We start from the raw sequence: 17,983 nt of genomic DNA, 5'->3' as shown, positions 1-17,983 counted from the left end.
TTGCTACAATTATACCCATGCTACTTATGACTGGTTTTGTGGTCCAGGGTCACAATAAACATGATGCATCAATCAATCTATATATATGAATGTAATGTGACCGAAGGTACCAAATACATTTGGGGCCATATATTAATAAAAACCTTGAAGGAAAGTGTGCCTAATGAATTAAGTCCTTGGCTTTCAATAACATCTGCACATCTGCTACAGGTAATCACGTGTATTGAGCACATGATTTCATGTTGTGAAAAGAATGTAAGAACTGCTGTATATGTGTTTTGAATGTTCTCTCTGTGTGTGTCTTTCTCTCCTCTCTTCCAGAGGGGTCACCTCAACTTCTCGCCCTTCGGTGCGGGGGCAGCGCTGTAGGCTGGGGGCTGAATGAGCCCTCATGCCTGTGTAGGGATGGGGTGAGTCTGGTCTATAGCACAGTACCTCACTGACTACCCTTCACCTTGCAATTCCTGCCTTTTACGTTTCCCTTTTTTGCTTTCCATGCTATTGAAGGAAACTGCAGCTCTGCGACATCTAGCAACCGAAGCGATAGGGAAATAATGTAGGATAATGCTGTTGTGGTAATCAGTATTCAAGAAATAGTTCATCTAAAACTGAAGACTTTCACCAGTTACTCATTGATTTATGTAGTTTAAAACCTGACTTTCTTTTGAGGAATGAAAAATGAGAAATTTTGAAGAATGTTCAGGCAGCTGCATTCCTGCCAAGCTCCAAAAATAACAAAAAGTATTTAAAAGCATTGTAAAATTTGTCCAGACTTATGTGTTTATTAGAGGAAAAAACAGCATACAAGTTTAAATGGACATGCCGATGAGTAAATGGTGGCAGAACTTTAATTTGAGGGTGAACTATTCCTGTAAATGTGATATTATTTAGGATTAAGTGTATTGAAATGATCTACCGTACAGCATGTAATGGAGCTTGTCCACACATGCTTCTTTCTGACTGTGTCAAACTGCAGACAGTCACTGCTTTACAGTCCAGTCTCTGTTTACTTGAAAATGAGCTGCAGTTTTTGTTAAAAACTTCTCCATTCCTCACGGCTGGTTCTCATGGCGACCCTGCTCTTTCCTTGATCCTTCATTCAGTCCTTCACCTTTATGTTCTCTCCTTTCCTAAGTTTTGCTTATTGATTTTGCTCTGAGACAGAGGCTCTTTATGGAGTTTGTCCTCATGCTGAGATGTTCATTGTTGCCTGCTGAATCATGCCTTACAGAGAGTGTGGAGCAGAGCCATGTCTCTGCACTGAATCAATGGCTCTTGCTCTTATATTTTAGCTACAAACAAATGTTCACATGTAGCACATGTACAGTCAGAGGAAACTGTAAATGATGCAGATATATACCAGGGATGGCCACCACTACTCAATTACAAAATGACAAAAGTTATTGATAATGAAAGCGAATATCTTACTATCTTACAGAGTAACCATTTCACACCAATTAAAATCCAGTGATAACTATACGCTAATGTGCACAAAGAAACTTTTCAGTTACGTGCAGTGTTGGGGAAAGTTACTTCTAAAAGTAATGCATTACAATATTGCAATACTCTGTAAAAACAAAAAAAGTAACTAATTGCATTACTTAATTACTTTTTATGGAAAGTAATTTATTGTTACTTTTGTGTTACTTTTTGTCACCTGGGCTGAGCTTGCTTATTTGTGTGTAATAAAAGATAAAAATAAATAAAAAACCAAAGGATATATATTTTGGTAACTGTAATCAGTTTCGCACTAAAAGTAAAATGAATAAGCCTCAGGCTGAAGGAAGTACCTCTGCCTCTTCACTTAACTCCCAATTTCTCTCACCATGGGGGCAGGAGAGATGTCAGTGAATAAATGGGAAAACAATGTACAGTAACTTGCATTATTTATTTTAAAAAGTGACCTATATATTTTCTGTAAATTTAAAAGTAATGTTACTTTACTAGTTACTTGAAAAAAGTAATCTGATTACATGCCTCGTGTTACCAACACTGATTACACAGCAAAATGTTAACATTTATTTTCAATGTTTTCAAAAACAGATGCACAGTGACACTTTGCAAGTATATATTTTACAAAAAGAAGTTTGATATTTAATTATAAAATACTACAGCCACTATACACATAATATACTGCATGTACAGCATATAGGCCAGCAATAAAAAGTACTCAAGTAAACCAAATGCCACTCCTTAATATATCTAGTAAAATAAAAAAATAAATAAATAAAAAATACCTTTTTGTGTGTGGTGGTTAGTATCACAAGGCATTCACTGTTGCCCTTGAGCTCTGTAGCTCACCTTACCTCAGACATCCTTTAACTTCATGTCAGGCTAATATAGGTTTAGGAGTCAGATCATCCTGTAAAACCTTTAAATTATCAGGATTCTCTAGGTTTGTCCTGCGTCAACCTGGTTTGATATGCCTTTCGAGGCTTTTCACGGCTTTTTGCTGTCCTCAAATAGTCTGAAGGCTTTTCAGGAACGTGAAGAGAAACAGCTGAGGAGCGTTTGTTAGAGGATTATGGTTAACCATGGGTCTAACCTTTTTAATTATCTGTCCTTCTGCACTCATAGGAATTCAATTACTGGTAAAGAGCATGTACTTGATGCACCAAAGCCTGGCGATCATATGTTTGTGTTTATTTGTGAGGGAGCGCAATGTCACCTAAGACATGCTTAAGAGTTTCTCGGAAGATGCTGAAGTACATTTGAGGACAGCTTCAATCTGATACCGACAGGACTTTTGAAATCCTTTTCCTTACCATGTGAAGGGTGACCATTCTCCTTAAGACATCACATGAACATTGATTTCTTTTATTGGGTGCTGCGTATTCTGCGTCTTTTGTGAGTGCACACAATCAGGTTCTGTGGCGTCTGATCAAAACAAACTGGCTGATGAAGGTCTGTGTTTTCTTCTTTCAGTGGTTGTAATCAGATCAGACTAGCTGTGCATATGACCCTCTCCCAATACTGCTCCATTCACTGCTTCTGCTTTCCAACTGAACCGTAGCACTCGCCCAATTTGTCTTTTGCTTTTGGATAGGCTAATCTTCAATGAGCACGGTTTGCTTGTTGTTGTATTGGAGACTTTCAGGCCAAGGATTTCCATCAGCTTTGAAAATGAAGGCGTAATGAGATGGTGCTGGGTTCCTCAGAGAGAATTTCAATAGCTGTATTCCCAGTCTGGCTTTTGATGTTCCTCTATGAATTTACAAAACAGTTCGAGAAGAACTAGCGATATGTTTGATAGTTAGTGAAAATACGATGAATAATCAGGCCATGAAACCCCACAGAATCTTCAGAACTGTAACATCTGCAATTCTTAGAATTATTCAGACACTTCCATGTTTGTTGACTAAATATTTTGGCTAATCTCATAATGCTTTCGGATATCAGTAAGACTTTAGTGTACTGTGTTCCATTTAACACATTTTACACATTTAAATCCATTTGTCAGATTTTCAAAATTAACGCAGAAAAAAGTCCTTTGATTCCACCTGGGTACATTTTGGTACTATTTTGTAGCCATAAACCATTCTTGGACATGGTACCTTAGTAATACTATGATATTACAATTTGGATACAATGCAAGGGAGTTAATAGACTCTCACAATAAGGTAGTGCTATATAGTTCAGTAATTACAAAGGTAGTGCTATGGTACAGTAATGGTATCAGATTGTTATACAATGGTACTTCAAAAATATGAACCTGAAAGATTTCCATTGATTAAATGATTTTTAGAAATTAATACTATCAGGCAATTGTGCATTAAACTGATGAAAAGTGACAGTAAATACATTTAAAATATTAAAAAAGATTTATATTTTAAATATGCTTTTCTTTTGAACTTTTAATTCATAAAAAAAAAAAACTTAAATGTTTCTTAAGCAGCAAATCAGTACATTAGATTGATTTCTGACAAATCATGTGACACTGAAGACTGGAGTAATGATGCTGAAAATTCAGCTTTGCAAAATGTTACATTTTAAAATACTTAGTTATTTTCAATTGTAATTGTTTTTAACAATTAAAACAGTGTTTTTTACAATATTTTTGATCAAATAAAGAAAAAGAGACTTCTTTTAAAAACATTTATAAATCATACTGACAATATATACCATTATATTGTATATACCATTGGTAAAGCCAAAGAAACATGGTATTATGGATTCTCTAACAGTTTTCGCAGTATTTTATTTATTTTTAATGTAACACCATCCTCTATTACTCAATGAGATACTAAGAGAAAATCTGAAATTTCAAATCCTCCTGGAATGGAGAATTGAAGGCACCACACACATATGCACATGACTGGTCACTGTGAGGGGATCCCATGGGCTTACGGTTCTTGTAGGGGGGGGGACAGGATAAGGGAGGAGGAGAGCTTTCTAATCTTCTTAAAGGTTGAATGATAAAACCACTGTTAGAGAATCCCAACTGCACATCTGCATGGCCTTGGATAGAGAGTTACACACATCTATCTATAGACCACAGTTTGTACAGTATATACTCCCTATTACAGCATATTTTCTGAAAACGTGTCTATATATGGCACAGTGGTTTTGTTTTACAACCCAGATGTTATACTGGGCATCCAGTGGCTTTTAAGTTTATATCATTTAGAAGTAAAAACGTCTTCAAAATCAAACAGTAAGCTACATAGACCAATATTCAGAATTGTTAAACAAGCTGAATAGGACGATTGACCATTTTTGTTCCTTGAATGTCTACAATTTTATCCTCTCGGCAGTCAGTAATTCATACAACAAAGCACACTGTGGCCGACAATTACATTTTCATTGGAATTTTTTTCCTCTTCCTTTTAAAAGTTAATAAGCCTGTTGAATTCACCACCTCAAGTGCAGTTGAAATGAGAGCTGTACAAGAAAAAAAAAATCTTAATCAGTATTTTGGTCTTGTTTTGCAGTAAACTGAAAATGAAAAATGTAAAAATGCAGTAGATTGATTGTTTGATTTATTTGCATTTATTTTTATTTAAAGTTTTTTTTTTTTTTTTACTTGTTTCAGTTACTTATGATTAAAAAAAAATCAAAGGTAGAGTATGTAAAAAATATTTTAATATCATTTAAAAAGGTTGTAAGCTGAAACAACTTGTTTTTATGCTTAAAACAAGATACAAATTTTAAAGGTAAAATATAGTAAAAATATCTAAACACTTAAATCAAATGTGTATTTTTTTTCCTCATAAAATATATCTTGACATTATAAATATATAAATATAACCTTTTTTAAACCATATTGGCAAAAAAAAGAGATAAAAAAATACTTATTTTTAGAATAAAGTTGATTTTTGTATTTTTATATTGATTTTTTTATGCTTAAAACAAAATAAAATGCTGCAATAAAATGAAAACTTATTTCAAGATATATATTCTCTAAAAATATGCCTATATATTTGCTTCTGAAATCATTTGGATTTTTTTTTTTTTTTTTTTTTTTTTTTGAAGCGTTTTTACTGTCTTTTTTATCTAGGTGCTTTACATGGATTTGAACACTAGCTGTAATGAGGGCCGTTTCTTGTTTGGAAACCCCTAGAGACCCCATCTCATCTGAATTGCAAAGCCTGAATCACTGAATATTCTGTCAATTGATTGTCAAAGAACTGGATGTCCCCGATGGTTTGAGAGGCTGGGCTAAATTTGGAATACAAGTGGTCATGTAGCCCGCCTGTCTGTATCCACATCTCTAAGCGTGCATGTGTGCCCTTTGATGAAGCCCATAAATAATGCAAGGTTAAACAAAATGGTTTCTGTGCTTGAATATGAATAGCTGCATGTGATCCAGGTACTTTGTGTGTTTCTTTGTGCAGTGTCCAGATAGTATTACAGGTGTGAATGCAGTGATTGACACAGATGTCGTTCTTGGTCTTAATGGTGTGCGTGATTGGCTGACTGTGTGTGCTCATGATTTGTTTGGTTCAGTACACTGTGTGCCATCGCTGTGTCTCTGCTCTGCTAGCATAGTGATGTCAGAACTGAGAGGCGACAGATAGGTGTAAATTATGGCTCAGTACTTTCGAGCAGTACATGGGTGTGTGGGGCGCTGCATGTCCTGGGTTTCTAGAATACGCTTCTGCTGTACTGTAGCATCACCGCTGCACTCACACACTTTCATGATGTTTCTGGATGAGTTCCCTCGCAGAGTGGACCGGTGAATTAGGTCAGGGCATCCCATTACGTCATTCTAGATAGTCTACCAACACTCTCTACTGTATGATCAGCCCCTGTATCTTCCTAAACAGTCTCCTCGTGCAGAAAACAGATAGATAAACAATGATAATCAGTTTTAATCCTCAAGGCTCGAGCAGTTCTAGTGTGATCAGTGCAGTTCCTTAAACCTTTGCAAACATATTTTTCTATGTGTTTTTATTAATAGTTTTTATTAAAATGTTTTTATTAATAGTTTGAATTTTTTTTCCTATATATTTCTATATATCCTATATATATATTTTATTATGATTTTATTTATTTATTTATTTATTTATTTATTCATTTGTTTTTGAAGTTTATTTTAGTTATAGTTCCTTTGGGTACCAGCTGAATTAAAATGTCAATGTTTACTTTTTTTCATTTCAGTTAACATTTCATTTATAAAATTACAATGTTATGGTTACTTAATGAACCATAGGGAGTGTCATAAAAATGTCCTCTCCTCATACTTTATTAATTAATTTTTTATAAGTTTTTTTTTCTTATCATTCTGGCAAATGTTAAATTTAAAACAAGAAAAAAAAACACAGTGGTTTAAGAAAATTAACTTTCAAGATATATTATTTGAAAAAACATCTATTTATTTGCCTTTGAAATAATTTGAGAATTTTTACTGGCATTTTTTGCATGGTTGGATTCTTATCCAGTTGCTTTAGATGGATTTGAACACTAACCCATAATGGGGGCCATTTCTTGCTTGGAAACCTCCAGAGATCTCAACGCATTTGAATTGTAAAGCCTGAATTGCTGTATATTCTGTCAATGTATTGTTAAAGAACTGAATGTCTCAGATGGGTTGTTCCCCCACCCAATTCTGCTGTTCAACTATAATTGTATATTATTTAGCAGTAAAGGGACAGTTATGGGTTCAGGGTTTGATCCAGGTCAACAGTCCAGATTTGTACTTCCTAAGCTCCGTCTTTATTTCCAAAAGACTGTTTGTAAGGATTCTGTAAGCTTCACTTCTTAACTTTAACAGTAATAACAAATGACAGTCTCTTGGTGCCATCAGACTCAGTTGGGCGTCCTATTAGATAGAGAGAACAAATGGAAAGGGGTTTTCTCTTTGACCAAACTAAAGCCATGTGACTTTCCTTCAACCCTCCATCCATCATGAATGGATCAGATGCACAGCAGGAGGTCCTGTTCCATTTGTGGCATTTACCAGCTGCAGATGATTGGGTTGGATTGATTTATCTGTTTATTGATTACGCTTGTATGATGGATGAGAGACGCCCATGGGTGGGTTTTGTGTATGCATGTATAGCAGGGTTGCTGGTTGCATCCAGCAGCAGCTGTCAGGAGAGGGTTTTAGACATTAATAGGCCCTTCAGTAACACTTCAGTTCAGGGAACACATTTACTATTAACCCTCAATAAAATCCCAATTTACCTATTATTAATAGAGTAAGCAAGGTAGTTGTTAGTAGTAGCTATGTTTAGGTATAGGGTAGGGTTAAGGAATCTAATAAGACATTAATATGTGCTTTATAAGTACTAATAAACAGCCAATATGCTAGTAATATGCATGCTAATAAAGTGTTACTGGTATAGTGGTATACTGGTAAGTGTTATAAAGCATTTGTACTCATTTCTCTTTCTCTTCCACCCAGTAAGTGTACAAAAAAAGATCACTATTAATTTAATTAAATAAATAAAACTCAGTTTGTCTCAGTAATGACTGATACCTGAATATGCACTTGTTTGGTTTTACTGCTTATTGTTTTACTATACAGAATTGTATGATCATTGCAAATAATCATGGATTCATCATGACAAAGTTAGTTCAGGTTCAGAATGTCATGTGGTGCAACTCCCCAAAATCCTAATAATATTTATGAATTAATAATTTGTGATATTTGTATAGAATACTTTTTACCTTGAAAAATGCATTTTAAAACATTTTAAGTTGTGTGCATTCACATGTCTCAAGGAAATGTTTTAATCCATTGATTTTATTAACCTTTACAATTAAACCAACATAAATAAAAGGACTACATTTTTAAGAACATGGCACATGTGTTTTAAACTTTCTTTTTAATAGAATGTTCATCATCTTCATCATGGACACTTTTTTTTTGTATGACCCAATACCTTCACTGGACACATTTCATTTCCTGACGCTTTGTGCATTACCTATATGTTATTTTACTTTTGCAATCTAAATTATATTGGAGTTGGAATTTGAGTCACTGGTATTCTGTTAATTGGTGGTAAGTAGTGTAGATCGGGCGAGAGCTACCATTCTGCAGAGTCCAACCCTAATCAAACACACATTAACCAGCCAGGGTTGGACCTGAAGTGTGCAGAAAGGAAGCTTTCCAGAAGCAGGGTTGGGGATACATCCATTATGCACCATACTAAAAATTACCTTTCTGTCATTTTCTCAGGTGCTCCAGAGGTCACGTGCATGTGGGGATCAGCGGGCCACTCTGCAGGAATTGTTGCGCTGGCGGAGGAGTGTTTGGGATGGTCGACCGGACTGGCAGAACGCTTGGCTCCACACAAACACCTCACCCACCCTAACAGTGAAGACCAAGAGTCCCAGAAAGAAATCATCGCCCTAGAGATTGTGGTCTTCCTGGGTTAAACCTCAGTTAAACCCCACTCCTTAGGCCCGATGGCCCTTTTTTATGATTTGCCCTTCACTTAGGGGTAGCGTCCTCTAATCAGAGCCAGACTCTGAACTTAAGAGAGTAGGGCATCCCAATTTGTTCATGTTCCTCTCTTCACTTCTTTTGAAAGAATGAAAGGTTCCTTGGAAAATTGTTCCAACTAATGGCCAACTGGGACCAAATAACATACCAAGTCCAACATTGAAAATATAAAGTCATTGTCAGACTTTTATGAATTCCTTTCGCAATGTCCTAAACATCATGCTGTTTTGGAAGATCTCATCACATTGCCTTGATTGCAACTCATCTACGCTATCTTAGGGCTGTGCAAACGCATCTCATCTGTGTGCTATAGTCTACGTTGTGGGCTTTCGCAATGTCCTAAATTTTTCTTGGCTGAGCAAACTTTTCTCTATTGGGCGGACATTTCGGCCACCTGTGCAAACCAGCATGTACATGCACAAAAAAAAGTGTGTAACTTTTTAACCTTATGGCTATTGGCATCTGTGTTATACCCGCTGTCATCTATTGATAAAAATATTGAATATTGTTCAAAAAATAATATACAGCATTTAAAAATATGTTTTCTATTTTAATATACTTTAAAATAATTTTTCCTAATGAAGCAAATTTTAAATTTCTTCCAAGATGACCTTTATATATGCTATTTTAACTTTAATGTGCTTATATTTATTTGACCCATGACTAAAATGAGGTACATTTTAGAATTACCTGAGAAAACTTATATATATTTATATATATATATATATATATAGTATATATATATATAAATATATATATATGACACAGTTATAATACACTGCCATTCAAAAGTTTGGGATCAATAATGTTTTTATTAAATAAGTTCTTATCAAGGCTGTATCTATTTGATAAAATATTGAATATTTATTTCAAAAAATAATATTGTGAAGTATTATTGCAATTTAAAATATCAGTTTTCTATTTTATATATACTTTAAAATATAATTTATTCCTATCGAAGCAGAGCAATTTTCAGCATCATTTCTCCAGTCTTCGGTGTCACATGATCCTTTACAAATCATTCTAATATGCTGATTTTATAATCAATGTTGAAACAGTTGTGCTGCATAATATTTTTTTGGGACTTGTGATATTTTATTCGGGATTCTTTGATTAAATAAAAAGTTAAAAAGGGACAGTGTTTATTCAAAATAGAAATTTTGTGTTACAATATACACTACTAAAATGTTTTGTGGTCAGTATTTTTTTTTCTTTTTTTTAAAGAAATTAATACTTTTATTCAGCAAGAATGTGTTAAATGGGATAAAAAGGGATAATAAAGACGTGAATTTTTAGAAAAGATTTCTATTTTGAATAAATGCTGTTCTTTTTAAACTTTTTTTTATTAATCTAAGAATCAAAGAAAAAAAGTAAAAACGTTCCAAAAAAAAAAAAAAAAAAAAAAAGTAAAAATATTAAGCAGCACAACAGATTCATCACTGATAATAAATCAGCATATTAGAATGTTTTCTGAAGGATAATATGACACTGAAGGCTTGAGTAATGATGCTGCAAATTCAGCCTTTGCTCCACGGGAATAAATTATATTTTAAAGTATATTAAAACAGGAAAGCAATATTAGAATTGCAATAATGTTTCACAATATTACTGTTTTTTTTTTTTCTGTATTTTCGATAAAATAAATACATCCTTGATGAGGCAGAGACTCCATTAAAAAACAAGGTCAATTAGTTATTAGTTTAATATATAGGCCTAACATAATATACTAACAAAACAAACTGAAGCATTTAAAGTGATAGAATAGAATAGAAACTGAAGCATTTAAACTGAGATCTGTAAGTTAAATATAAGAATAAAACAAAAACGTGAACGGTCAGTTCTCTATAGCTATCTAAACATCCCTATGATGTACAGTTTGCACACTACACCTGTGTGACTGTAAATGTCTCTGAGTTTTGTTACCGTTCTGTGCCATCATCCGCTGTTTCCAGCACTTAAACCAAGCCACTCTTCTTTAATACATGATGACGTTTTATTTTTCACATGTCATTGCGTTTGCGTCGGCTCTCGAGTTGAGCTATTTCGTAGCTACGCAACCATTGAAGTATTCGGTTTCAACAGCGACTCATTTGCGCACATCATTCCCTTTCTATGAAACTGTAAACCGCATTCACCGGTTTCTAACTCTATCGTGATATCAACTATATAGCGGTTTACCCGAGCATTGCAATTCGTGTGCGCGGCACATTATTTCTTCTGCGCGGCAGCGGTGGTAGAAGTGCGCGGCCGCGCGCGCGCGCGCGCAGCTTAGAGGGAACATTGAGTCTACGTTGTGGGCCATATTTTAGTTTTAAACCCTGGTGCTGGTCGCTCCACATGTGCTTGTCGTTGACTGGGTTGGGTAAAAAGTGCCAGTTCTGTCCCAACTCGAGACAAATGGATGCAACAGACCTTAAAGTTTACAAGACTTGTGTTGACCTCCTAGGACTAGCTTTGCGAACAGAGTCGTCCTTCAGGTTCAGAGAAGCAGCTACACCTCACGCTTTTTCAGGTGCTTTGGTTACCCTCCATCAGCGGTGGCAACCATCACACACAGGTTGTGACCTTAAGAAGAGGTCAGGGTTCAGGGAAATCACCAGTAACATCACAGGTCCACAACATTTCCACCAGCTTCTGGACTACATTCATCGTTCACTCTAGGCTAATGTGCGCACACTTCCGCAACACAAAACCGAAAGGTTTCGCAAGATGTACTGTCGACTAACTTGAAGACACCTGATTTATATTGAATGGTTAAAGAGCACAATTTTCCAAATACACCTTCAGATGGAACAGTCATTAATAATGATAGATATTACTGCCGATGTGACTCTGAAAGCTCCCGTAACCATTTTTGGACTTTTCCTCAAAGGTGCTTATGTACGAATGCTGGGTTGTATGGTGTCATGTCCATACCTTAGTAGACGGCCTGTACAAACAGCATGACCTTTGGTCTCACTGAAGTTTCAAACTATTTATCTCTGTAGTCGTTCCTAATTTGTGAAGGTACGCAGATGCCTCCAAACAGAGGCCTTGAGGCATTTGGTTTACCCAGACAGTGTGCACATGCAGATTTATTACCTGAAAGACCTTGGGTAAATATTTTAGGGCCTTGAACAATGGGTTTGCAGCAGGAGATCCACCATAAGCACAGCCATGTACGTGAAGTGCAGGCACTTTTCTGAGAATAAACAGAACTTGACCTTCTGGTTCTGGTTGACTTTGGTATGAATGACTAGATGGATTATGTACAGATTGCGAGTGTTTATTGACAAATTATTGTCTTTATAATGGAAACATATTTCTGAATGTTCAAGGATGCAATGACAGAAGGACTAAGGTAATAGGTTTTATAGTGTGAATATTGTTTTAGTACATAATGATTGTTTATTCATGGTGAACTCTTTAGTCGTTGTCCATCCCCCACAGGACTTCGGCCAATCTTCGAAATGTATAAAGATATTTAATGTATTGTACAGAACATTTGTGTTTTTGCAAGTACGTTTAAGTTGCACTTTGCCGCTGTGTTTCGTTTAGGCTTCATTACTTCATGCCTGTGTGCTTATCCTGAAGGCGGCGTCCTGAAAAACAAGTTCCCCAAATGTTACACCTTCAAAAAAAAAAAAAGAGCCGATTCAGCCCCCTTTGACACAGTGATCCATGTCAAGGTCTTTGGTCTCAATATTTGAATGTATATACATCTGAGAAAATGGTGACTTATTATATATGGTTTATACAACCAGTTGTTTTTAATGATTGTATTAAAAAAGTCATTTATTTTCTGTGTGAAACATGATCTAAAATTCATTCAAATGAACACTGCAGAAATGTTTTTAAGGCCCAGTTTTGTGAGTCATTCTTCGTGGCTCTATAAATCATTATGGATAGCTCTAAAATGGGCTGCTTACAAGGCTTGTGAATCTCATATCTTCTTCTGTCTCTTCTCTTCCCAAATAATGTGAATAGTCCCTTTCCCCATTCCATTGGACGGTGGTTTAAAAGCATCTTTCACTGCTGTGCAGTCCTGCAGATCAGAGACGCATATTAAAATCACTGTGCAGGCCAGTGCTGACGGAGACCGGAACTCACTTCATGGGTTTGATCCACGATTGCTTTGCATCGCTACTGCTTAACAGGGTTACGATACTATTATTTTAAACATTTATTTCTTGAAACAAACAAAAAATGCTATTTTGTAATGTCTAGTATTGACTTGCCATCAGTACTATAAAGCAAAAAGAGAATGAAAAGAACTGTACAGGATGAGCCAATTTTTCTACTCTGTTGTTGAAAAGGGAACGTATGTTAACGCATGAGATCTCTTACGTACATGCCCCGTCTATCTGTTTTCCTGTGCTTAGTCTGATATGTTGTGGAGATATAGACATCATTGGATCATGCCCTTTGTCTTAACTGGTGCTGTGGAACCATTCAAACATGCTGTTATGAACTTCCTCTCACCCCAACACGTCCTGGATTTAATGGACCTCTTGTTTTGATGGCAAACCAATGGCCATAGATGGTTTGGCCAAGATCAGTATGTAGAGAACATCTCCCAGTGTTGTAGTCAAGACCAGTTCAGTTGATCCTGAGTCAAAACCGTGTCCAGAATGGGGTTGAGCTCGAGTCAAGAAAACCAAATCCAAAACCATATTCTCAGACTCGACCGTCTTCTGGTCTCAGTCTTCACTCAGTCGACTGATCAGTTCTCTACTCTACTACAACACTGACATATTCATCTCAAGATCTCATTCAGATTCTTGTGCTTGCTCAGATATGCAGAGATCAACAAAATATTTATCATGACTGTTGCAGTCTTTTTTAGTCAATGTGTTTTTTTTTTTTTTTTTTTTTTTTTTTTTTGCTGTTTTCTTGTTTTTGATTCTTTAAATTCTATATAAATATGCCTATAACTTCAATACATGTTTGTGGGCAAAGAAAAAAAAAAATGTATGTCTTGGTACATATTTTGTTTTGAAATGTTTCATAAAATTGTTGTACAGCAATAAAGCACAGTGTCAGTCAACTGGCAAAAAAAATAAATAAAAAAACGACTATTTTTTTAAGATTTTTTTTATATTCTTGGGGGGGGGGGCTATATGGAGGCACTTTATAAAATTATGATTATGCATGCTAAAAAAAAAAGAAAATCATGGACGTCTCTCTCCCTATGTGTGTGTGTGTGTGTGTTTGAATGTTATAGAAGTCTTTGCTGTCACCTTTGATCAATTCAATGCATCATTTATTAATAAATAAAAGTATGAAAGTTTCCGAAAAAAAATAATAAACACTTACAGTAAACACTCGAATGGTAGTATGGCAAACACACATATGATTTGCGTATTATTATTTTTGGCTACATGTCCCAGCCCTTCGGAAGATTTGCATGGACTGTTAGCTTGTTATTGTTCATTTCAACATCATAGATCATCATGGAACATCAACATAGATTACAATCTCACCAACAGACAGAAATAGAGGCCTTCCTCCTGCCTGACCAAAACAGCAAACATCCGGAGCTGTTGCCCAGCACACAGAGTATGTAACCGGTGCTTATGTGAGCCAGCGTGTAATATTGCATAATCTGGAGATTTGAATGAGGTGTGTGTGTGTATTTACAGTTGGACAGTGCAGGGCTGGGAGCAGTGCTTGTGTAAGCTGATTACACTCTTATCGCTCACTGGGCTATAAAGACAAGCAAAGACTCGTAAATCAGACCACACAGATCAACACACACATGCCACCTGAGTCACATGTTCAAAACAACACCACATGCTAAATGACAGTAAGAAGAATCTGAACACATAAGCAGATCCATTCAATATAACACTGAAAAAGCTAACACAGAAATGCACAACACCTGAACACTAAATGACGCCCTCATCTTTTGATTAGCAGTTTCAGAGAAATCATTCATATCAGCAAGTTTATCTGTTCCATAGAAAGAGCCAATAATGGAAGAATGTTTTTTTAGATCTCACAGGCCTTTCATTTATATGGAAATTTACACAACTGTATTGATTATAGATTCAGACACAGCATTCTACCTGCCATGCTCCCCATAAAAAGAGAGTTTGAAATGAAATTGTCATTATTAGCAGAAGCTGATCCGGGCCTGACAGGTTCGTCATACACGCTTGTACGCTTTTTTAAAGCACACACAGTATGTTCCCGATTACAGGATGCCTATTACAAGGGTATAAGAGGAAGACGTTGTCTCATCTTCTCACTCCATCTGCTTGTGTTGACACATTTCATATGGTGAGGAGGAAAAACATCTCTCTTCCATTCCGGTTAGGATCTGGATTTCCAGGGATTTTCTTCCAATCAATCGGAGCTCATGGCTAAAGGAATGAGTACAGATGGCGACAGCAATCACAGCCTCAGATGACACTTGCTACAAGTGGCCATTTAATTCAGACTTCCCGGAAATCCTCATCTTTTTAAGAAGGAACAATGGATATAGAATATACACTCTTAAAAATAAAGGTGCTTCACGATGCCATAGAAGAACCTTTTTGTCTTAGTTCCATAAAGAACCTTTAACATCTGAAGAACCTTTCTGTTTGACAAAAGGTTCTTTGTGGTAAAAGAAGGTTCTTCAGATTATAAAAAGATAAGAAAGAGATGGTTCTTTAAAGAACCTTTGACTGAATGGTTTTTGTGGAACCAAAAATGGTTCTTCTATGGCATCGCTTGAAGAACATTTTGAAGCACCTTTATTTTTAAGAGTGTAGTTTACAATGTTTTGAACAAAATTGTGCAAATATTCTGTTTGTGGCATACATTCTGTCGAAAAATGTTGGTGGTTTAGGTTATTTTAACTGTTTTGCTTTGTTCTGCCATTTTGCCACCATTAACCACATACTCTCTTTCCTAAATCTGTCCTCTACAGACAAGTCTACCAGTCTAAAGGTGCAAAAGATTTACAGACATAGATGCTGCATCTGAATTAGCCTACTTTCCTACTACATAGTAAGTGAAAAGAGTAGTATGTCCAAGTTCACTGTATTCATAAAACAGCAAATGAAAAGTCCCCATAAGACCTACTATTTGTAGTATGATGGACACTTCACTATCCCATTAGGTCTCAGAGAGGACTTGTGATTGACAGTGAAGTGACAAAACTGATGATGGTAGGTCACATGACATTGACAAGACGATGAATGTAGCATTTCTCTCTTACGTTGATATTGCATATGTTGTAATGGTTGCGTAGTAAGTACTTATTCAAAAGAAGCAACTTTGGACGTATCTAGAGTGCTTTTGATTGGTTTTTTAATTGGCTAAGAAATGTGGACCACTCCCGTTACTTGTTTTTAAAGACTGTGGGGTCATTTATAGGACACACTAAAAATGTGTGGGGGGAAATGTATGCATTTTGGCCGTTCATTTATAAGACAACAGCATTTTTGAGGCCTTGAAAACATAAACATTTAAAAAAAGAGTTCAAAGTGCATTTTTTGCACAGATACAGTTATCTCCTCCAACTATGAAAAATGCAAATTTGTGAAAACGATGATGTCATGGACATGCATATTACATGTTTTGGAGCGTAGTGTCTCTTTTAAGGATGTCAATATTTCGAACAATCAATCGATTAATCATTAACTTTAATACTGCGAAATGTGTCTATCACATTGATATTGCTAGTTGCTGGCATGACAGGATGTGCAAATGTTTTTAGAACATCATTGTGTAAATGTACCCTATAACACAATTTTATTATTTATTTATTTATTTATTTATTTATTTGTAAAATATATTCCTACCAAATAAAAGCTGATTGTTTTGGCAATACATTAGAGTATTAGAAATGTACAGTTTCATGTACAGTTTATATTTTTAACCATGCATGATTATAAAGTTAGTATGATTTTATTATGCATATTTTACTTTTTGTTGTGTATTATTATTTGCATTCAGAATTTTTTCCCTGTTCGTAATTACAAACCAGAATTGAATTGTGACCCCTTTTTGGAATCTAATGCAAGATAACTGCAGCAGTAAACTGAGAATTGACTATTTGCAGAAAAGGACACTGAAAGAAAGCACTTAAGTCAGAAGCATTTTTTTTTTTTTTTTTTTTTTGTCAGCCGTAGTTAGGGGAATTGGCTCTTCCACAGAAGAAGCTTGCTTTTCTCATGTGGTGGCAAACACAAGAACCGAGCCTGAAGCAACCCTTCAGCTCACAAGTCTGCTAGTTCCCATGCGAAAGCGGTTTAGTTAAATCAGATAGGATACTGTGTGCTAACGAGTGTAGTTTACATCTGAGAATACCCCCTTGCCATATGCATGCTTATGGCAACACACCAATACAAACACATTCACACGTTAATATTGCAGAACATCACTGAACCTCTAGGAGTGACGTTATGCATACGCATATTGGATGTATGACCACAGATCAGATTATATTCAAATTGACAACTTTCCCACAATCCACCCATTCCAGTAGACAGCATGCATTGGCCAAATAATCACTCCCGCTGATCGCAGACGTAAATAAAATGCACAGACACGGCAGGAAGCTTCCACTGATGTGCTTCCCCTGAGGCTCAAGGATTGTGGGTGGCTTTGGACGTGCAGTTAGCTGCCCTTAATGTCTTTTAGTCCTGACTTAAGTAACAGCTGGATAAAGACAGTTAACCCATCACCCATCCTTATAGCCAGTCATTATCCATATGCCAGTGAGCTTCTCTGAGAGGGCATCCTGCCTACAGGTCAAAGGTCATTAGAAATAGAGGCATAAATGAAGCATGCAGGTGCTATGGATGAAAATGATATGGCCCTGTGTCATTTGACACTCTGCTCCTCTGCTGTTAATGAGCCGTTCGTCTGTAAGGCTTAATGACTCACACTGTTACACACCATGGGACAATAAAAAAGATATAGGACACAGGAAGTAGAGAAACATCATTAGAAAGATCATGCTTGGGTCAGAAAGATTTAACACAAAGATAAACCAACCTTTTAATTATATATATGTTATTTATTATTAAGTAAATAGGTTTATAAAGATAAAGAGGAGGAGTAAATACTATCTACATTGTATGTTTTGTTGTTGACACTGGTTATGCATTCAAAGTCAAT

The 17,983-nt window shown here is 35.8% G+C and overlaps 1 protein-coding gene across 1 annotated transcript in view; it reads left to right on the top strand.

Annotated features, from left to right (window-relative positions):
• Positions 1-9,211, top strand: part of LOC109105473 (unconventional myosin-XVI-like) — a 736,220-nt gene extending 727,009 nt beyond the window's left edge. The window contains 1 exon segment of the mRNA XM_042730903.1: positions 8,624-9,211. Within this exon segment, the coding sequence (XP_042586837.1) occupies positions 8,624-8,759 (136 nt within the window). The 3' untranslated portion in view covers positions 8,760-9,211.
• Positions 9,212-17,983: the final 8,772 nt, after the last annotated feature.

Source organism: Cyprinus carpio, chromosome B9, assembly GCF_018340385.1.
Source record: "Cyprinus carpio isolate SPL01 chromosome B9, ASM1834038v1, whole genome shotgun sequence".
Lineage (NCBI taxonomy): Eukaryota > Metazoa > Chordata > Actinopteri > Cypriniformes > Cyprinidae > Cyprinus > Cyprinus carpio.
The sequence above is the reverse complement of the archived record's forward strand: the minus strand, read 5'-3'. Positions and strand labels throughout refer to the sequence as shown.